At 38.2% G+C, this 21289-nt stretch overlaps 2 protein-coding genes across 5 annotated transcripts in view; both read left to right on the plus strand.

Annotated features, from left to right (window-relative positions):
* znf512b (zinc finger protein 512B) overlaps positions 1 to 10489 on the plus strand; it is a 71578-nt gene extending 61089 nt beyond the window's left edge. Inside the window, exons 13-18 of the mRNA XM_079849792.1 lie at positions 3561 to 3737; positions 3864 to 4196; positions 5195 to 5296; positions 5502 to 5564; positions 5696 to 5794; positions 6656 to 10489. Coding sequence (XP_079705918.1) covers positions 3561 to 3737; positions 3864 to 4196; positions 5195 to 5296; positions 5502 to 5564; positions 5696 to 5794; positions 6656 to 7018 — 1137 coding nt within the window. The 3' untranslated portion in view covers positions 7019 to 10489. The remainder of the gene's footprint in view (positions 1 to 3560; positions 3738 to 3863; positions 4197 to 5194; positions 5297 to 5501; positions 5565 to 5695; positions 5795 to 6655) is intronic.
* A 3426-nt stretch (positions 10490 to 13915) lies between these two features.
* The window catches only part of uckl1b (uridine-cytidine kinase 1-like 1b), a 42750-nt gene continuing 35376 nt past the window's right edge, over positions 13916 to 21289 (plus strand). The window contains exon 1 of one of the 4 annotated variants that reach the window (XM_079849810.1): positions 13916 to 14043. In XM_079849810.1, coding sequence (XP_079705936.1) covers positions 13970 to 14043 — 74 coding nt within the window. In that variant the 5' untranslated portion in view covers positions 13916 to 13969. Of the gene's footprint in view, positions 14044 to 17830; positions 18238 to 21289 lie in introns of those variants that run through there. The other 3 variants (XM_079849809.1, XM_079849811.1, XM_079849812.1) reach the window with 3 other exon arrangements.

Genomic DNA, 21289 nt, shown 5'->3' on the forward strand with positions numbered 1-21289 from the left:
CCAGACAATTGGGTGATGAAAAAATGATTAAAATTAAGATACAATTTATAGAAAACGAAATTCACTTTAAAAAAAGGTTTCTACTAAACAAAACTTAATGAAGTGGTCAAAATCATGTCTGACCCACTCCATATCCATCTCTCGATATAATGCATCTTATCTTACTCATGCTGTTCACTTTTCATATTCAACATAGATTGAAAAAACAACATTATAATATTTTAACAAATATGATACTACATGAGATTATTTAATGTCTACAACAGTATAGTAGGCCTATAGACTCTATTTGTACAAATTGCTGCACGTTAATGTAATTAAATGAAACCTTGTAACGAATTCACACTGTTGGGTAGACTGTGTACAGTTGAGACACCTTAAATAACTTGCGTTCCAGCAAGCACAAGTTGTGATTTTTGCTGTGCACTTGCATATAAGTGTCAGCTGGGAAGGAAATATAGAGACCAGACCTCTTGGAACTTTAATTGAATACATAGCGTTGGTAAAGCATACTGAAATTACATCCCTACAAATGTATTAGGCCCTACTGAAAATAAATGTATCGAATTTAAGCAAAGTAGCCTAAATGTTAAGACTGTAAGCCCTTTACTTTTTTACGTAGCCTAAAGGACTCTTATAGCCGACTTTGGGTTAATTTAATTTGTAGAGGATTTTTTAACTCAAACATTAACACTGATATAAATTAAACTAAATTATTGTAATTTTTTGGCACACCACGACGAGTGGCGCTATGCATTGTTCTAAATCCAGGTTTTATTCTGGCATGTTGAATTAGTGTTCAACAAATGCGGCGGCGCGTTCATTTGAATGAAGAGCGTTTCTCGCTCGTGCGAGCGAACACACACTGGAACGTTAGGCCGTATCGCAACGAGTGAATAGTGGCCGAGTGGTTGAACGTACGTTACGATCATTTAGATGACACGGGTTCGAATCCCGAACTAACTTGGACTACTGGTGTTTTTATATTAGCCTATTAATGCATTTTATAGTCTATTGTTGATGCAGAGAGATTTGTCTTCTAAAACATTTTTTTTTGCCTATTTACAAAATAAAATCGCCATGCATTTCCATTTTACACTAAGGAACAAATATTATACAATGACTTTACTTCTATAGCCTATAATAATTCATATATATGACGTTTAAACGACAAACAATAAAATCAGAACCAGTATTCTGTTGCGTTCATGGTTCCAGTGGCAGTAATGCATCCACGGCTTTTCAAAATGTCACAAAGCGTTTTGAGATTGTTTTGAATTAAATATTGAAGTTTATAATTTGTTTGGCACGACGAGTGGCAAACTCTTTGTTTTGTTTTGCAAACTCAGCTAGCCTGTGGGGGGTTTGGAGAAGGCAATACTTTGCTTTATCGTGGGGGTGGAGGACAGAGGTGTTAATGTTCCGTCTTTCATATGGAGAGTGTCGGAGCCAGCCTGATGAGGCAAAGGCAAAATTCTTTTAAGGATTAATCTCAAAATCTCCAAAAGTCCATAGCCTATGTACAGTAGGCCCTATATCTTATTAAATTATATATTGTAGTTTTATTGATTGTATAGGTTTTCCACAAACAATTTAAATTTAGCAGATACAGAGCTCTTTTATTGGCGACCCACCTCGTTTTATTGTGAGGTGAATTCAGCAAGGCATGTTGTATCTTTGAAGGAACAAAAGCTATTTGTTACAGTTTTTTCTTTCGTGATTTGTGTGGATGACACACAGCGACATATACAGTATTATCAGCTGTATGGTGTTTTTTTACGCTGAAATGCTTAATTTCGAGAAAGACCCGCCGCGCGCAGTGAGGGAGACCAAACTTACTAAAAAAATATCCATCGCGAGAGAGGCAAAGAAAAACGCCTGTTCTTAATTTATGTTGCTTTGAACTTTTTCCGTTTTGTACCGTTTTAATTTTTTAATTTAGCTGCAATTTCTTTGACAATAGAAATTTAAAATGTTGCAAGAATAGGCCTAAGATTCTGTGTTTCTTATTTTGCATCACAAAGGGAATAAACTCTATCGATGCAACCCTGTTTAAATAAATAAACTGTCCCGACACTTTATTCATATCTTAAAATGTGCGATGGGTTTTCAAACTTAATTAATTTTATTTTTCTTTTACATTTTCATTGTTTATTTTTTAATTGAAAGCAATACTGTATTGAAAGTATTTTTCTGATTTGTTCGATCTGTTTTGAAAAATGTCTTCCGTTGATATGGCCGGGTATCACTGTCAGTCATCTCAATCTCGTGAATGATTCACACACACACAAAAAAATAATTTAGCAGATTAAAGACGAGCTTCATCATCTTCATTTTCTGGTGCGATCGACTGACAGTCTTTCTTCATCAGATGTGTCGTCTTTGCAGCGGGAATGTAGCAAATTTATGTTGTAATGTACAATTGATAATTAAACAAGATGATTGACTTTAATAAACAGATACATAATTAAGCATCAACAACACTGTCGGCTACACTGAGATTCGATCTCAGATCGTTTGAAGCTCCGAGAGGCTCTTGTTAATGCTTTGACCACAGAGCTACCGTCTGAATCGCCAACGTCTACTATTTTCTCTGTTTTAAAAGTTTGTAACATGTAAGGCTATTTAGTTCTGAATATAACAAAGAATGCTTAAACCGACTACATCGGTTAGGAGCTGCAAGTCCTGAAAATGTTTTAATTTCACGGTAAATTATTTTAATTTATTTCACTGTTATGTTTCAGACACAAACACATTAAAATAACACGAAGAAAATGACAAGTAACCTATTGACATAGCCTTTCTAAATTATAGAAAAACTGGGCACACAATGTTAACGTGTGTCTACTTTGTTTAAATTTAATGAATTTGAATTCGTTTAACCACAATATTTATCTTGAATTTATCTGTGACCTCAGCTCAAATTACTGCCGCGGCAGATTACGTCATAAAGAGAATAAACTGACACTTTTCAAAGTCTGTGATTACAGCGCCACTCAGCGGTAAAAGGCAGCAAATACACATCCCAATTTTGCCGCCGCGGGAACGGCGGCGGTAAAAGTCTCATTCTGGTTGACCACCATCTGTATGTCCTATCTATCTATCTATCTATCTATCTGTCTGTCTGTTTGTCTGTCTATCTGTCTGTATATCTATCTATGTATCTATCTATCTATGTATCTATCTATCTATCTATCTATCTATCTATCTATCTATCTATCTATCTATCTATCTATCTATCTATCTATCTATCTATCTGCCTGTCTGTCTATAAGCGTGGGTATATTGGTACACCAGCTAGACCAGTGTAAACCAGCATGGAAATTCATTCTAATGTAGTCTTTTCAGCAGGGCAGTCTGATTCAAAGACGAGAAGAGAAATCTAGAGAGGAGGGGAGAAGATGTGGAAAATAGAATAAAAAAATAGCTTATTTGTCACTAAGTGTGCTTATGCAGTTTGTATTAACAAACAGGCCCTTCAAGGGAACGCTGTACCCAGACTGTCATCCCACAGATCAATGAGTGAATTAATGAAGTGTGCTTGATTCTCTGTCAAACAGGGCTGTTCAGCTCATTTCTCCAGCCTGATGGGTTATCAGTATCATCAGAAGCGCTGTGGCAGAGAGCTGCCAGACACACAGAAGCCTGTCTTCCTGTGCCAGCACTGTGGTAAGACCTATCGCTCCAAAGCTGGCCGCGACTACCACCTGCGCACTGAGCACCCCGTCACTCACTCGGTGAGATTACACACACAGACTACACTTCATCGTCCAAATCTGACATCATCTGGAAAGTGTGATGTTATATACACATTATAGGCAGATTTCTTCATCTCACAAACTGTTTTTGCCTCCCCCATTTAGCTCACATCTGAGGACTGGAAACAAGAAGACAGTAAAGATGAGGAGGATGTGCTGGAGGAGGAGGAGGAGGAGGAAGAGCCTGAGCTGAAAAAGGCCCGAGGGAAGGCAAAGGAGAGAGTAGACGAGCAGCTGGAGAAGATGGAGGAGAGGAAAGAGGAGAAAACAGAGGTGGAGGACCTGCTGGATCTGGAGAGGACGCCCAGCGGAAGGGTGCGACGGCGCTCGGCTCAGGTGGCAGTTTTCCACCTGCAGGAGATCGCAGAGGACGAGCTGGCCAAAGACTGGGGCAACAAACGCCGCATCAAAGACGACCTCGTGCCAGACATCAAAAGGGTACGGCTGTGTTGAGGCTACTTTGAAACTGATACACTATGAGTTACTGACAAAAAGTGGCTGTTAAATGATGTAATATATGTTAAAACTCTGAGATTTGTTAATTAGCAGCATTTATATGATTCCAACCAATGAGGATTTCAATTAGAGGTACTTTTTCAGTAGCTAAGTTTCCATCCACCTGTTCTTGTGCAAAACTTGGGATATCGCATTAAAAAATGCTAGATGTGCATACAGCAAGATGTGCATAAATTCTAAAAATGCACTTAAAAAACATATGCACTCAATTGAGGCGGATCATTTTTGATCTGATAAGAAGACATGCACATAAACTACGATGGAAAGACATTTACTGAATAAATCCTTTGATGTGCAGCAAAAAAACATTACCTCAACAGTGCATGTGATTGGATAACTGTAATAACCAGTAGACCAATTTCATTGCACAGCGTCTCAAATGTAGTCGTTCTGAAGTGTCAAGTCTGTCATCAAAATTATTCGGTATAATTACCTCCCAACACTGACTCACACGATTGTATTCCCAAACACAATGCAAAATAACATGACAGTGTTTATTGACAGCATTTCGTCTGTGCGCTTTGAGGTGCAAGTCATTTATAATGTACGAAAAAACAGCCACAGTGGCTTCCCTGGTTGCACCAACTTCCATTTTTAATACAGATATTTTGCGCCAATTTCTCAGGAAGTGAAGATTTTCTTCTCTTGAGCACATGGGATGGAAACAGTGCTTTATTCGCAATTTTTTTATGCGATATTCTAATTTTGCACATAAGTTAAATTAGCAACTTTGGTTGGAAATATAGCTAGCTACTATAAAGATTTGTCACTGTACAACTACATGTTGCCACTAATATTGTGCCACTTAAAAAATGAGTTAAATCAGTAGTGTTTGTAAATTTAGTTAATTACTCATATACACATTTGTCAACTTATTTTGAACTTCCTGTACACACTTTGCTTTATATCTGTTGTTTTAGCTAAACTACACACGACCAGGCCTCCCCAACTTCAGCCCTGAAACTGTGGAGAGCTGGAAGAACGAGGTGAAGGAAAAAGGATTTATCTGCTGCCCCAATTGCGTAAGAACACCATCTTGCTTTTCATTTAACAATTACTTTAATAGCTGCTAGTGCTTGGATGGCAGATTCCAACATCAGTATGAACATCTGAATGAAATCAGTAGATTTAGATTTGCTTGAGAAGCTGAACAGCTCTTGAAAATGCTGAATTGCTGTTTTTGTTGTTCAGTTCTTCTCTATAAATTGTTCTTGATTTCCATAACAGAACTGTGAGGCTATTTACTCAAGTGTATCTGGACTTAAAGCTCACTTGGCAAGCTGTAACAAGGTACAACAAGTCCTCTGCGTTCTTACCCGTAGTTGTAAATTATAGATAAACTGTATATACTGTGTATACTTTTAGCCTCAGACATTGCTGATACTGTATCAGCTTCACTGCTGTTATTGTTCTCCACACAGGGAGGGGGCGACGTAGGGAAGTACACGTGTTTGCTCTGTCAGAAGGAGTTTAACTCTGAGAGCGGCGTGAAGTATCATATCAGCAAGACACACTCGCAGGTAAACCAAACACTCGCTCACCCTGTATATTGTATGTTCAATGCAGAGTAATCTGAGCAGTTGCCCTTAATAGTCTTCTAGTGTAACGAAATGTCTACTGTTTATGTCTACTGTCTGTTCACATCAAGTTCGAATATGAATGAACAAGGCAAAACTTTTTTGACAAACAAAGGTACACCAATTGTGAAGTTTCAATGCTTCCATTGAAGCATTGAAAGTCATTTTCTATCTTAATAATAATATATATATATAATATATATATTAGTTTTAGTAATTATAGTTGAGAAAATTGCTAAGAAATATTACCAAGACATTTGAATTCAATGAACTTTTGAAAATCGGTTCAATCTTTAAATTAACCTTCTAATAAATCTGCTATATTGGCATCTGCTGGTTTTATTTATTATTTTAACACAGGTCACAACATTTCAACCATCATATATAGATCATTTTATTACCGAAATATTGAAAAATATAAATCGCACATATACTTCTCAAGTTTGCATCATCACATAAATATTTTATTGAGCAACATTTTGGTCAGTCGACCATCCTCAGGTTTGATCATTCAAATATTTTTGTGATGATGCAAGCTTGAGTAATGTCCGGTAGTTTTTTTGGGTATTACAGAACTATTTCTATTCATGCTTTTAAATGAATCTTTAGTTTCAGTTTTAGTACACAAAGATAAATGTCGTGCTATGCACAAATCATCACCTTGTGCCTTTCTATGTCAAAGGGCTTTATAAGGATGGATAGTTTCCTTCTAAAATGTTCTACTGCTGAAAATTCATGCAAATCCATCAGCTGAGCCTTTAGACTCAGTTCCTCTTTAAACTTGATGTGGCTCTATTTGCACAGAACTGGTTTCGGGCATCTACCAATGAAGTGGCCAACAACAAGAGAAAAGAGCCAGAGAGCAATGGCTTACAGAAGGACATGAAAAACGTAGTGCCTGGGAAGAAGAGGGGACGAAAGCCCAAAGATCACCACCTGGTGACAGCCTCCTTTCCAGCAGAGACTAAGAGCTTCACCTCTGCTCCAGTCCCGATTCCTCCCCAGATCATAACCTCAGAAACCCGAACCCCTGCACCCAACCCCATCACCCACAGCCCAACCACACCCTCTGACCCAGTGGACAGTGGGAATCCAGCCCAAACCAGAGACACACCGCCCCCTATAAAGAAACGAGCCAAACCTAAGAAAGCTCTGGCCACTGAGTAACGCGGCTTTCACTACGTCGGCACCAGAAGGGATGCTTTCCGAACTACACCGGTAAACTTTATTCAGTTCGGTCACGGAAATGAAGGAAGACACAGAAGAAAGAGCTCGGAAAGATGAACGGAAGAACGAGGGGATGAAAAACAGCAGGAAACAACGATTTGTATTGATTTCACACTGATCTTTGTGTTTTTTAAGCTGAGTATATACATTATGTGTGTGCTTGTGTATACTGATATATATTACTCCTGTTGGTTTTTCATTCCATTTTTATAGTTCATTTTAATAAGGTTGTTCACTCTGAAGGGGTCAATAACATTTAAGCTCCCAGTTGATATATTTTTTAGAGCAGAAGTTACGAAGTTACATTTCTATGTGATTTTTTTGGGTAGCTACAGTGAGTCAACATGTCTGGTGGTTTCATGATGTGTTTGAACGATTTTTTTTTTTTTATAGAATATCAAACTCATTCAATTAGCATGGTGAGCTAATTTACTGCTAACATTTTATCACGGTAATACTCTGCTGTGTATATATAATATCTATATCTATATATGAATATATTCAAAGCAATTTCATTTTCGTCCATCGGTTTCAAACAAGGTGCGTCAAAAAAAGTTGGTCATTGTTTAGGTTGCTTTTCCTCAGATGTGTTTGGGTTTGTTTCGTCAGTGGCAGGGTTGGAATTAGATCGACGGCTGTTGTAACAGTGTGCTACTGTGCAATAGTGTTGCTTTTGTGGTTTCTTGTCCTGTCTCTTGCTCGGAATCGTGAGAGGTCTGAGCACGTAGCCTTGTGTAACTCCTTATCCCGCATCCCTTTGGGCTGTTTGCAGTAGTTTGTAGTTTGCTGCAGTTGACCCGGAGGTCTTTGTTAAAACCTTTAAATGCTTTGAAAATTGGTAGAGCTATGTGCTTTCATTTGTCCGATTGTTTTTTATGGGAATATAAGCTTGTGATGTTTAACTTAGAAGGAATATACAGTGCAGATGATTAGAGAAATTCAAATCAATAGTAAAATGGAACGTTTGCAGCAGGCATGCACTGCCTAATAAATGACTACAAATGTGTTGGCAGGAACAAATGTAATACTTCAAAGCACAGGAATGCCCTTTGACATCTGTGATGTCAACAGTCCTTGCTTAAACTTGAGGGCCGTTCACAAAACGGGGGTTGTGGAAGTTGTATAGATGCGTCTTTTTTCTTGAGCGCCACGCATTTAGATCGCCATGTCATGCGCAAGATGCTGCAAAAGATATGGAATGCGTGTGCAATGGTCAAACACGTCCATCTAGAGCATGTTTACGTAGAAAATCAGTGAAAATACGCAGTGGAATGCAAAAATGCGTTCTGTGTGAACGGCCCCCTAAGGCTCAAACTGGCTCCAATGAAAATGATAGTGGTCGAGTAGGAAAAAAAACAAACAGGAATTTTTGGTGAATCTCGCAAAACGTCTCAAGAATGATTTCACTTCAAACTTTTAGCAAAGGAAAAAATTCTATTTCACTAAAAGAAAATTAATTTTTTTTCAGGACTATTGATTTTTATTTGCATTGGCAACAATTTTTTATGAAAGTTAAGCACATTTTATATCCCAATTCTCATTACCGTAATGCAAAAAAGTTACATATATATTGCATTACGGTAATGAGAATTTGGCAGGCAAATGTGAGAAAAATGTCTCAATACAAACAATCGTTTCAGTCAAATTAGAATTTATTTATGCAAAATAGAATTTGTATTTGATTTTAGGGTGAAATGTGTCCTGGACATGTTTTTGCAACATTCACCCGTGAACTTTTGATAGGAGTACAAGCAATGTGTGTGGTATGCACTAAAGGACCTGTATGCAATAGTGAGAGTGTTTTGGGTGCACAAGCTTGTCGTGTAAAGCATTGAAGAGCACAATCAGAATGGTCACTGCAGGCTTTATCCGAACGTTTCCGAATCAGAGCGTCTGTCCTGAACTGAACATCTGAATGGTCCTGCACACACTGATTCCCAACTTTCTGATCAAGGCCTGTTTGAGAAAAATGCTCGTATTGCACTTTAACCCCTCCTCCCCCTTCCCTCCTTATCTTGCACTTTGCAGGCACTGTTAGGCTTCCATTCTCCCGACCTTAAATGAGTGGCTCTGCGCTGTGAGATCTCGGATCAGTTTCCTTTACATGAATCCACGAGAGTTCGAGAAACCCCGAACGCCTGCCATTTGATCCGTGTGATACGTGCAAATGAAGCCCGTCCTCCATCCCCCAATTTAGAAAGCAAATCTATGTCAGATATGAAATGAAAATTATGTTTGAAGCCATAACAGTCCCCTCGAAGGTGACTAATGGAAGCAGTGTGTCTTTTTATTCTTCCTCAGTTTGTATAAAAGATTATAGATTGAAAAAAAAAAAATTATCATTTGCAACAGAAATTATGTATTCCAAAACCCTAATAATTCTAACTGAGGTACTTGAAATCATGAAAAAGAATTGCCATAAAATTATTAGCATACAGGTCACAGAAAAAAAAGGATAAATTATTAAAAATATATTTATCTAATGAGAAAAGAAGAATAAGCTGAAAGTTGCATACATTTATTTTATACTAATACTTGTAAATGTGACTTTAATCTCATAGTTGCTTCAGAAAACTAGGGTTGGTTTGTCGTGGTTTTAGGCAAAAGGTGCTAGTAGCCAATCTACCTTAAGGAATGTTGCGCATGAAATTGTGAACCAGTTAGTCAAACTTGCCATCGAGTCCCATGTTTATGACATGAATTACTGTAGCAGATCTCATTTTAACTGTCCTGCATCAGAAACGAAGCGTCAAGCATTAAATGGCAAATAAAAATCTTCTTCGGCTTCAGTCGCACTGAAATCCCCCTATTGCACTGAAAAAATGGTCTTTTATTTTGTCTGATAAAATCTTATAAAACCTTTGAAGAACATGTGTGTATATACATCTATACAAGTACATCATACCATTAAAAAAACTAAATTTACTGCATTACATTAATGAGAATCATCATTGGAAAAAAGAATACTTTTTTTTATAGATGCATAAGTTTTATTAAAGGGGTCATTACATGGATTTTTTTCTATTATTTTAACATATTCATTGAGGTTCTCTTATAATGTTAATAAAAAATGTTTGCGGAAAAACGATTATTTTCAACCTTCATTTTGACCCTCTGTCTGAAATGATCAGTTTTTAAGGGGCGGCTCCTTTAAGGCTTGTCATTAAATGTCAATGTTATGATTGGCTAACGTCGTTGCATAGGACACAGTATCAACGCCCACTCGCCATTGCATGTGAGTAAGTGTTTTGAAAACATTTTCAGACATAGCATTATGAAAACATTTACTTAAAGGGATAGTTCACCCCAAAATGAAAATTCTGTCAGTAATTACTCACCCTCATGTTGTTCCAACCCCGTAAGACCTTCGTTCATCTTCGGAACACAAATTAAGATATTTTTGATTAAATCTGAGAGTTGTCTCACTCCTCCATAGACTTCTAAGGGACTGAAACTTGCTGGCCCAGAAAAGTTATTAAAGAGATCGTTAATATAGTCCAAGTGACTACAGTGGCTCAATCTTAAGTTTATCAAGCGACGAGAATACTTTTTGTGCGCTAAAAAAAACAAAAATAACGACTTTATTCCACTATTCATTTTCTTCTCTCTGGGCCTCTAGTTGGTTCACGTAGTGTTTTTGCGCAGCGCGTCAGTGTTGCACGTCACCACGTAGGCTCACTATTGGCCGACGCTGGTCATGTGTGTGACGCGCTGCGCAAAAACACTACGTGAACTCACTCGAGGCCCAGAGAGAAGGAAATGAATAGTGGAATAAAGTCGTTATTTTTGGTTTTTTTAGCGCACAAAAAGTATTCTCATCGCTTGATAAACTTAAGATTGAGCCAATGTAGTCACTTGGACTACATTAACGATCTCTTTAATAACTTTTCTGGGCCAGCAAGTTTCAGTCCCTTAGAAGCCTATGGAGGAGTGAGCCAGCTCTCAGATTTAATCAAAAATATCTTAATTTGTGTTCCGAAGATGAACGAAGGTCTTACGGGGTTGGAACAACATGAGGGTGAGTAATTACTGACAGAATTTTCATTTTTGGGTGAACTATCCCTTTAAGGTTTGCGATGTAACTGCTGTCAGATCCAATACCACTGACTGCTTCAACTATCAACAAAAGTTTCTTTGCGAACTCTCCATTACACTGAGCCTCGTTTACAAAACAATCTGCAGTCAAATGCTCCGAACAAACATAAAATCCTCCGACGCGATTAAAATAAACCATCCACTTGTTTCAGACACTGGGATCCTTCTGAAGACGAAAGTGGACGTTCTTTCACTCTTCCATTTGTCCTTTTGTCGACAGACTCAATTTGCTTTCGACGTTACGCTCACATCCAGTGAAGGCAAATGCCAGTCGTTACGCGACTGAACGCCAATGGGCGGAGCCTATGGTGCGATAATGTGAAGCTATTCGTCGATGTCTTGCTCTGGAGGCGGTCATATGCAAATCTATTTGCCAGTGTGACATCACAGATCCCACAATATCAAAACGAGCCATTTTTGGAGCTTGATTAATGAAATGATTTGTTTTATAACGAGGACGACATTTTAAGCTCTGAAACTTGCAGGATGTTTTAATGGTACAAAACCCTCTTATATGTCAAAAGATCAAGGCAAATGTAATCTCATGACCCCTTTAAGCAAAATATCATGTCTTTCTTTTGATCTTTTGGTAAAATATAACTTTGGCATGTTCTTCACAGGTTTCGTGAGATGCTCCTCCCCAAGGTTCTTGTCCTCTTGAGAGAACATTGCAGGAGAGGACAAGGCAACACATGTATCATGCATGTTACGAGGTCAAAACTGAGATAGAAGCTCAATGTTGCTCCATGACATTTCTGATTATGTTGTCTTTATACCGTCTCTGAGCTGGTGTAATCTTGCCATCTTGGGTCCATGAAACCAACTACCGTACTACTTTAGACATAGACAATGTACTTTGAGTTTCGCCCAGTAGAATGTATCTTTCTCAATGGAAGTTTCGTTTTCACACGATATTGCTCGATTTGAAAGATGGCGTGTAGTTTCCGCTAGGAATATTGTGCGTGGCTTCAATTACCCGTCTTCCTAGATTATGTGGCGTACACATATGCAGACGTTGTACGGTCATGACATCGCAACAGATTTATTTCAAAATTACAGCAATATCTTGCAGTCGAAAGCACTACTGCAACGTTAAATATGATTTACAAAGCTTAGTGCGAACTGTATTCGCTTTCTTTTGCTTGTTTGCTTCTTTCTTTGTGACATAGTTGCTTTAAACTATTTGAATATGATCCTGCGCTTTTCTATACAGGTCGAAGTACATGTTGAAAATGTCCTTTTGTCAAAAACGCTATACACAGTGTGTGTGTGTGTGTGTGTGTGTGTGTGAGAGTGTGTGCGTGCGTGCGTGTGAGCATGGATGTGTGTAGGTGTGTATTTCTGTATTTAGTGCACTTGTAATCCCATGAAATAGGCTTGAATATGGAGTGTCGGTAGAGATTTTGGTGAATTTGATTGTGTGCTGTGGAATTTTGTACTAAGGGGGTCTGTAGAAAGTGGAGCCCCCTACCAGTTTTTAAAAATCATTCTTTTCATTACTTCAACTTTTGTGTGAAATGAGGATTTCAGAAGTTCGAATTTGCCCCATCAGTGTTCTGACGGAGAACATCCTCAAAGAAGTTTACAAACGAAAGTCATTGGGATTGATTTGAAGTGATTCGGAGCAGGGCCACTGGGTCCCCTGGTCTCCCCTGGAGGTACAAAAGGATGGTCCAAAATGACAAAGGAGTACATTTTATTCTGAAACTGTTAAATCTATTAATACTTATCAAGTAATGGACACAATGATCCTTTATTCCTTTGAAGTTTTTAACTAGGTTGGCAAGAGTTCTGAATCTAAACTATTATTCTCTCTCTTTTTCCCCTGGTGTATTAACTGTGCATTAATACCCCTCAAATAATTAATAAAATGTTGAGAAAGATTTGACTGGCTGAATTGTTTTCTTTATGTTTGGATGAACATGTCACAAAAGTATAATCTGTAAAATAATATGAATATTTTAATAGTATAACTTTTTTTCAGGATTTGATAAATAGAAAGTTCAGAAGAACAGCATTTAATTTTTTTAAAAAACATTGTGAATGGCTTTACTGTCACTTTTGACCGACTTCCTGATTTAAAGTATTAATTTCTTAAAAAACCAAAAAAAAAAAACAATTCTTGCTACCCCTAAACTTTTGAAAGGTAGGGTTTGTATAAAATATATATCAATTGTTTTCAAAAAAATGATATTAGTAAAATATAACCTATTTTATTATTATTATTAGGATTTGTGACAGTTTATTCATGTATAACTATTATCGTCGTCCTTTTTGTTGATTCTATTAATAGATGTGTGCATGTAAACGTTCTCTGTTCAGTTCATGTATGTTATTATAATCAATTATTAAAACGATAATATAAAAAATATGTAATTATCAGGACATTGTTTCAGTTTAGATGGCGACTATAACGGATCTTTACACACAGTTATGTATGTGTAGACTCCAAACTTTTGAACGGCAGTATATGTATAACACAGGCCTGTCAACTCAAAGTATCAATAAAATAAATAATATACTAATGTATTTTGAATCTTGCGTAAAGAAAATTAATGTTTTCCCATTGTGATGTTTATTTTTCAGTACAATTAGCATAAGTTAAATTCAGTACAGAAAAATCATACCTAAACTTGTACTTAAAAATATACGTTACAATTTACATTCTGGGATTTGTAGTTCCGCTTCGCTGAAGACATGCGCGACCCTATGACGCATAAAACTACATATCCCAGCAGCATTAGTCGAGGCCAGAGTCGCACTCGCAACAGCTGATTGTCAAATAGGAATCCAACAATGTCTGCCGTGTGCGGAGACGGAAGAGTCTCGGCGATGGAGTGCGGAGAAAAAGCCTCTATGCGGTGCACAAGGTACATTTCAAGAGCTTTACCTCCTAAACTCTCAGTTATTAAGTTCCCCGTGATCTTAATATGCGTGTGTGTAGTAAACAGTGACTGTCGCGTGCGTCTCGCGTGTTTCTGGCACTCTGCAACACACGCGTTGATCATATATGCCTCTGGTGATATTTATAAACCCCCACTAAACTAACAAGATGTGTGGAGAGACCGTACAGTCTATGCGAGAGACATGTCTCTTTAAGCACAGAATTATGAAACTGTAACCCTGTTTCCTCGTCTTGTTTCAGTCCATGACTATTTGTGTGAATATGTGGTTTGTATACGTCTGGTTCTGTGTAAATGGTCTTGTCAGTGAATGTGTGTTACTGCTGCTCACCCCATGGTGAATGACACTGAAGCACATGTTGCGAAGATCTCAGGAGAGCATGTAGGATCATCGCCGTTATTTCTCTGGACCGTTTTTCAGCCACACCTTATTATTACATGTAATTAAACTAACGTTTCTTCACTTGCTCTAAACAGTATTGTGAACGACACCTGTAGTCGGGTTGGCTTAATTACACATGGTTGAATGGCATTTTAAACTAATATTAGGCCAAATAAATTATTAAGTAACAGAACAAATTTGCAGTATTATTTACTATATTATGTGACACTGCAACTGTATTATTATAGTTTATATTTATCAAGCTGAATCATGATCTCCTCCGCGTTGCAGCGCGGCAGAGCGACGCGAGGGGGCGCGCTCGTCTAACGCTGTGACATCACTGCGAGCACGGGTCACGTGACTGTGCCTTCCCATATCCATTCCAGCAGCTGTTGTTGTTGGGAATGTCCTTCATACACGTGCTTAGGATTGAAGTAGAAAGAGGAAGTCTTGACATTTGGGAGCGAGATCTAATAGGAGAATAAGATGGTTAATAGAATCGTGCTCCACTGCATCCATGTTGGTGATCTCCTCTTCTGGGCTTTGAATCTACTTCTTTTAGGTTCCTATATACACCACCCTTCAAAAGTTTAAAATTGTATTCAGCACAGATGCATTAAATTGATCAAAAGTGACAGTGAAGACATTCATAATGTTACTAAAGATTTCTATTTCAGATAAATGCTGTTATTTTGAATCTTTAAAGAATCTTGAAAAAAAAGTGTCCTGGTTTCCACAAACATATTAAGCAGCACAACTGTTTTCAACATTGATAATAATCAGAAATGTTTCTTGAGCATCAAATCATCATATTAGAGTGATTTCTGAAGGATCATGTGACACTGAAGACTGGAGTAATGATGCTGAAAATTTGTGATATGTGTGTATAACAGCTGTTTTGTTGTCATCTTTTTGGTTGATTCTAATTGCAATTTTACATGTTCAAATTTCAGTATTATATAATAATAATCAATTATTAAAATACTACTGTAACACTTAAACATTAATTAGTTTCATTCAGTTTATATGCTGACTATTAAAGGGATAGTTCACCCAAAAATTAAAACTGTCATCATTCACTCACCCTAAAGTTGTTCCATACTATTTTTTTCCTACTATGGAAGTCAATGGGGTCAGGGGCGTAGCCAGGACATTATTTCTGGGGGGGCCAGCTTGGGCCAGTCTTTTATTTGGGGTGGCACTTGATTGTCAAAAACTACTATTTTAAAACTCACTCAGAGTAGCGGTTTTCCCGCGGCTCGTCAGGCCATAAACAATGGATTGAACTTCCTTATGGACACTAATAATGTCTTATTGATAATCCATGTTATTGGGATGGGTGCTTAGATCAGTGGTTCTCAAACTTTTTACACCAAGTAGACTACCACCTCAGAAAATATTTGGCTCTCCAAGTACCACCATAATGATCAATATTAAAATATAGTAGCGTAGTAGGCCTTACTATTCAGCTACAGTTATGCACAGCTAAAAAAAACAGGCAGTTTTATTTATAATAAGAATATGTATTGTTGTCAGCCACTTTAAACATTGTAACAACACAGTTTTAACATCAACACTGCACTGTGTGCACTGTTACACAGGTAATTTTTTTAAAAATGTATAAAATGTCATCATAATTTCTCACTGTTTTGTAGCGTTTGCTGCTGCTGCCTTCACCGGCGCTTTCAAAGTTGCCGCTGTTGTGTTGTTAGCAGCACTAGTGCTTGGTTCACTCTCATCCTCTTCAGTTCTTGTATTTGAAACATTCTCCTCCTGATCCAAACTTTTCTTGCCAGATTGAAGCCACAATAGCAGTTTTGAACTTTTCATAATTTAATAATCCACCTAACATTCATTTATATTTAACCTTTTCACACACTTAGTTAAGTAAAAAAAAAAATCAGCTGCTCCCAAGCGTAAGCTTTTCAAGGCGACCGTTATAGATCGTATCACTTTGTTTCCATGGTGACGTGTCGTCACACGACCCCAACCACTCAATACATACTGATGTAAATATACAAAATATTCACAAATTTGTTAGCTAAAGCATTGAATCGCCTTTATAATGATCACGTTAGTTGGGAAAAAAAAGCACAGTTTGAATTTAGCAGTTGATCACGTTCTACTCACACCGGTGAGATCGAAATTCAGTGTTTCCTCTGCGTAGGGACCTTAACATGAGACGGGGATTTTTTAGTGCAAATGACAGAAAGACACAATATGAATTGTCATTTTTAGGCGATAATTTATTTATGTAAACCATGGCATTTTAAGTGCAATATTCAATTTATTTTTCATAATTGTCTTTTTGTTTGTTTGCTGAGTGAGTTTTCAAATCTGCGTCACTCATCGGCGAAAGGTGGAAATAGAGTGTTTTAGTCTGTTATAAACAAAGCATGCACACCTACAAATAAACGCCGACACAAAGTATGACGCTCTCTTCTATACTCACTCTAACGGTATAATTATGCATCTTTCCCTGTGGCTCAGTGGTGAAATCTAAGCTTTTTAGCGCCAGAGACCCGTGTTCGAATCCCGGCTCTGGCGGCAGATGAGCTTTCTTACGTACAGAAAGCGAATCCGCCCCTCGCGCCCTCCTGTTCACTCGGCGGGGGTCGAGTATTTATTTCTGAGTATTTATTTAAACTCAGGAGGTTTTTTTTCTTTAAATTAAATTTATTTTCCCCCTCCTCAGACTGGGGGTGGGGCCGTGAGTTTGGGGGGGCCGGCAGGGGGGCCGAGCCTTGACCAGTGGTGGCCGTGGCCCCCCCTGGCCACCACGTAGCTCCGCCCCTGAATGGGGTCCATCAACTGTGGTTACCAACATTCTTCAAAATATCTTCTTTTGTGTTCAGCAACTCATACATGTTTGGAACAACTTAAATGATGACAGAGTTTTCATTTTGGGTGAACTATCCCTTTAAGGATCTTTACACAGAGTTATTTATTTTGTTGGCGAATTGAATGTGTTTTTGTGGATGTGCTTGTACTGTAAGATCACGGCCAGTACGGGCTGTGATGGTGGTAGTGAGTTTCATCATGATGTTTGTGAGGGGTGTCCCGGGAGGGGGAGCAGGTGGAGCGACTCCCCAGAGGACGGGCCGGTTGATAAGGTGATCTCAGAGCCCTTGGGCGTAACAAAACCTGCGTCTCTCCTCCACCGCTCCACGCTTCACAGAGCAACCTGATTTGTTTATGTCCCGAGCCTAAGAACACAATTCAAAATCGCTGCTTTCCCTCGCGCTCTTTCGCCGTCCCGTGTCAGCAATAGCCTGTGTGAGTGTCACAGACAGATGAGCCGCCCCGTAAGAGGCCAGCGGAGGGGTGTGTGAGCTCTGCGTGTTTCCAACCTGCTGCTATTAATACCACCCGCCAAACATAATCTGCGGGACAGGTTATCCTCTTACGTTTGTTGGCAGTGTCCATAGTAGCATGTTAGGGCGAGAGAAAGGTTTGTCTTGAATGGTCCCGGCCCACTAACGCTAGTGACTGGTAAAACAAAAGCGACGTAGAAAGCACAGTTTTGTTTTCCTCCCTTCTGCTTCACTTTCGTTTTTCTTCCTGTTCTCTCGCTCCGCTCGGCTTGCCAGAGGGCAGGCTCTCTGAGCGCCCGTGTGTGTGTGTGTGTGTACGTCCCGGCGGTTACATTAGCGCTGATCTTTCTCTGGAGCTTTCATCTCATCTCATCTCATCTCATCTGTCTGTCCCATCATGAACACACTCCCAGCATACTCGGGAGCCAGGATCTCAGGCTGCTGGTCTCTTAGGGCAGATGGAAGGTAAGCCTGATAACTCACTGATTATTATTATTTATTTATTTTTATTATTATTATGCTGGTCTTAGCATCTTTGTCTTTTTCTCCATCCTCAAGTGTGTCGGACGCTCTTGAGTAGTTTATTAAGCAGTTTGCACACTTACTTGTTGAATGCAGCTGCTGCTGACAGGACTCTCTACTTGCTCTGTTTTTACAAGAAAATTTACATCAGTTTTTATGAATTTATCTGATGAAACCTCAGCGTGCGATTGGCACATCCTGTCAGGCTTTGAGGTTTGCTGTTTTGCACACTATTTATATTAGCTGTCTTTAACTACTACTATGTACTTGCATCAAAAATAATAATTGGGTTACACTTTGTTTTAAGACATCCTTGTTACAGTGTAATTATGCAATTAAGTACTGAGTAATAATAATTAACTACAGGTTTATGGTTGGGATTGGGGTCGGTTTAGGGTTAGTTGCTTGTAATTATGCATCATTTACTGTTATTACTGTAGTAAGTACATGTAACGTGTTACAAAGACACTGTAAATTAAAGTGTTAACAGTAATTGTTAGGTCCAATGTATTTATTGTGTTGATGTTGTGTTGCAGAACGCTTGTGCTGCTATTGAGGTGGGATAGAGGTGAGGTTAGGACAGGTTTGGTGATATGCGTGGGTTTAAGGGTGGGAAAGGGCCAATAGAGTGTATCCAAAAATTCCAGTAATTAGGCTATATCTGTAATTCATTTCTGGAATTTTTGGATACACTTTATTTTAAGGTGACGTAGTCAAATAAGAACAGAGTAATATTATTCAACTACATGTACTTACTAGGCTATAGAGTTACGTTTAGGGTTAGTTACTTATGCATAATTCACTGTTTTTACTGTCGTAACATGTAACTACATCACTTGGAACTGGCAAATCTAGATGGGACTAATATTTAAAAATTCATTTGTACCAGCTGCCATTGTTTTTTTTAATTATTGAAGGTAAATTATTTATTGAAGTCCTTTTTTTTTTTTCTTCCTTTCTTTTTGTGTGTTGTGGTGGTGTTTATTCTTTGTATGATTGTATGGTTTATTGCTGGCTGTGAAACAAATTGCCCCTTGGGGATAATAAAGTTGACCTTACCTTACCTTAAAATAAATTGTTACTGAATTTTTAATGTAAAAATGTGTATGCACACAATAAGTGCATTGTATCAAATTATTAAAGCCCCCTGTAGTCAATGATTTTATTCCTTAAAGGGGTGTTTGATTATGATTTCACTTTTCTAACTTTAGTTAGTGTGTAATGTTGCTGTTTGAGCATAAACAATAGATATTTGCTTTTAGAGAAATTGCTTTTTAAGGACTACAACAAACGGCTGGTAGAGACTACACGAAATTCCTCCCGGATTAGTGACATCACAAACCCTAAAATTGACATAAACCCCGCCCCCAGGAACGCGATTTATAGATTATCAAGACAGAATATGCTAATCAATGACTGGAAGATAACTACACATAAGCTACATAAATTCATCAACTAACCATTCAGAAATGTCCTGTTGCTTCTACATGTTGTCACTTCTTCTTGAGTCTCTCCATCTTTCTGACTTCGGTTTGAACATAAAAGGCAAAAAGTTTTTGAAATATTCAGTGCATGTGTGTGAGAGGTAAAAGGACACGAGCTCTTGAAGCTCCGCCCTCTGTGCCGGGAGCAGCAGCTCATTTGCATTTAAAGGAACAGACACAAAAATGGTGCGTTTTTACTGACCCTCATAAAGTGACAATTTTAACATGCTATATAAAAATATCTGTGGGGTATTTTGAGCTAAAACTTCACATACACACTCTGGGGACATCAGAGACTTATTTTACATTTAGTGAAAAGGGCATTATACCACCCCTTTAAATCTCATCTTTGATCACCAAAATGACATATTTAAACGTTTTTTTCCTGTGGAAATAATTAATTCATGCCAAAATAGCTTGAATATAACTCTACACCCTTGCCTCATTTAGTATACGCAGAACCATGAATATGCATGAATAAGCCCCGCCTCCACTCACTCACGCCAGCTCAACTTAACTGTAGTAAATTCTGCACAATGGCAAGTGGAAATACTGGTTTAATTCAGCCATATGTGATTGATTGAACCAGAAACGGATTCAGAAGAAGTGGAAGAGTGAATTATACAGGCTTGTCTACAAGTCGATGTATCAGAATGGTGATGCGTTTTATGAATCGCTCTCTACGACGTCGGACACATAACAGTAATTAATATGGTTAGCCTTTGTCTTGACTACATTATCAAACAGCTTATGATGTGTTGCTAACGTTACACAAACATGTTCTCGTTCTCCATCTCAGAGTCAGACATCTTCCTTCTAACAACCAGCCAGAGGTGGACAGGAACAAAGTACATTTACTTGAGTACTGTACTTAAGTACACTTTTTGAGTATCTGTACTTGAGTATTATTTTTTCTGGAAACTTTTGACTTTAACTTCACTACATTTGAAAGACAAATATCTTAGTTTTTACTCCACTACAATTCTGTCAGGTCCTTGAGTAGAAAGTAGTAATGTCAGTCAGGGGATGATTTTGGTCGCAGGGACCCGCAGGGGTTGCATTTTTGCAGGGGTCGCATTGTGGCTGGAAATGAGTCAAATTGACGTCGGAAACCGACTGATGTTGGTTTCTGACGTCAACCCGATTTTCGTTTTCAACCACAATACAACGTCTGTCCAACGTTGGAGATTAATGGCAATCTGGCGTTGGATTCTGAAATCAACCTGATTTTCATTTTCAGCATTGGGTTTGGTCTTTTAAATGCAAATTTTGTCATTGTTTTGGTGCACACTAGCTTATAGGTAACAGTAAGGCTAACATATTCATACTAAAAGCCAAAAAAACTTTAAATAGGGCACTATTTGAGGGAACAGCCATTTGGGTGTCCGAAAACATTGTGGACGTTATTGAGTGCACTTATTCAATCTCACATTCAATCCCATTACTGGAACTGTGTTCTAGAAATAAATGTCATATTGATATGAGGGTAGGCAGGCATAGATTCAGAGGCA

This window comes from Squalius cephalus, assembly GCF_949319135.1.
Source record: "Squalius cephalus genome assembly, chromosome: 18".
In the NCBI taxonomy this organism is placed as follows: domain Eukaryota; kingdom Metazoa; phylum Chordata; class Actinopteri; order Cypriniformes; family Leuciscidae; genus Squalius; species Squalius cephalus.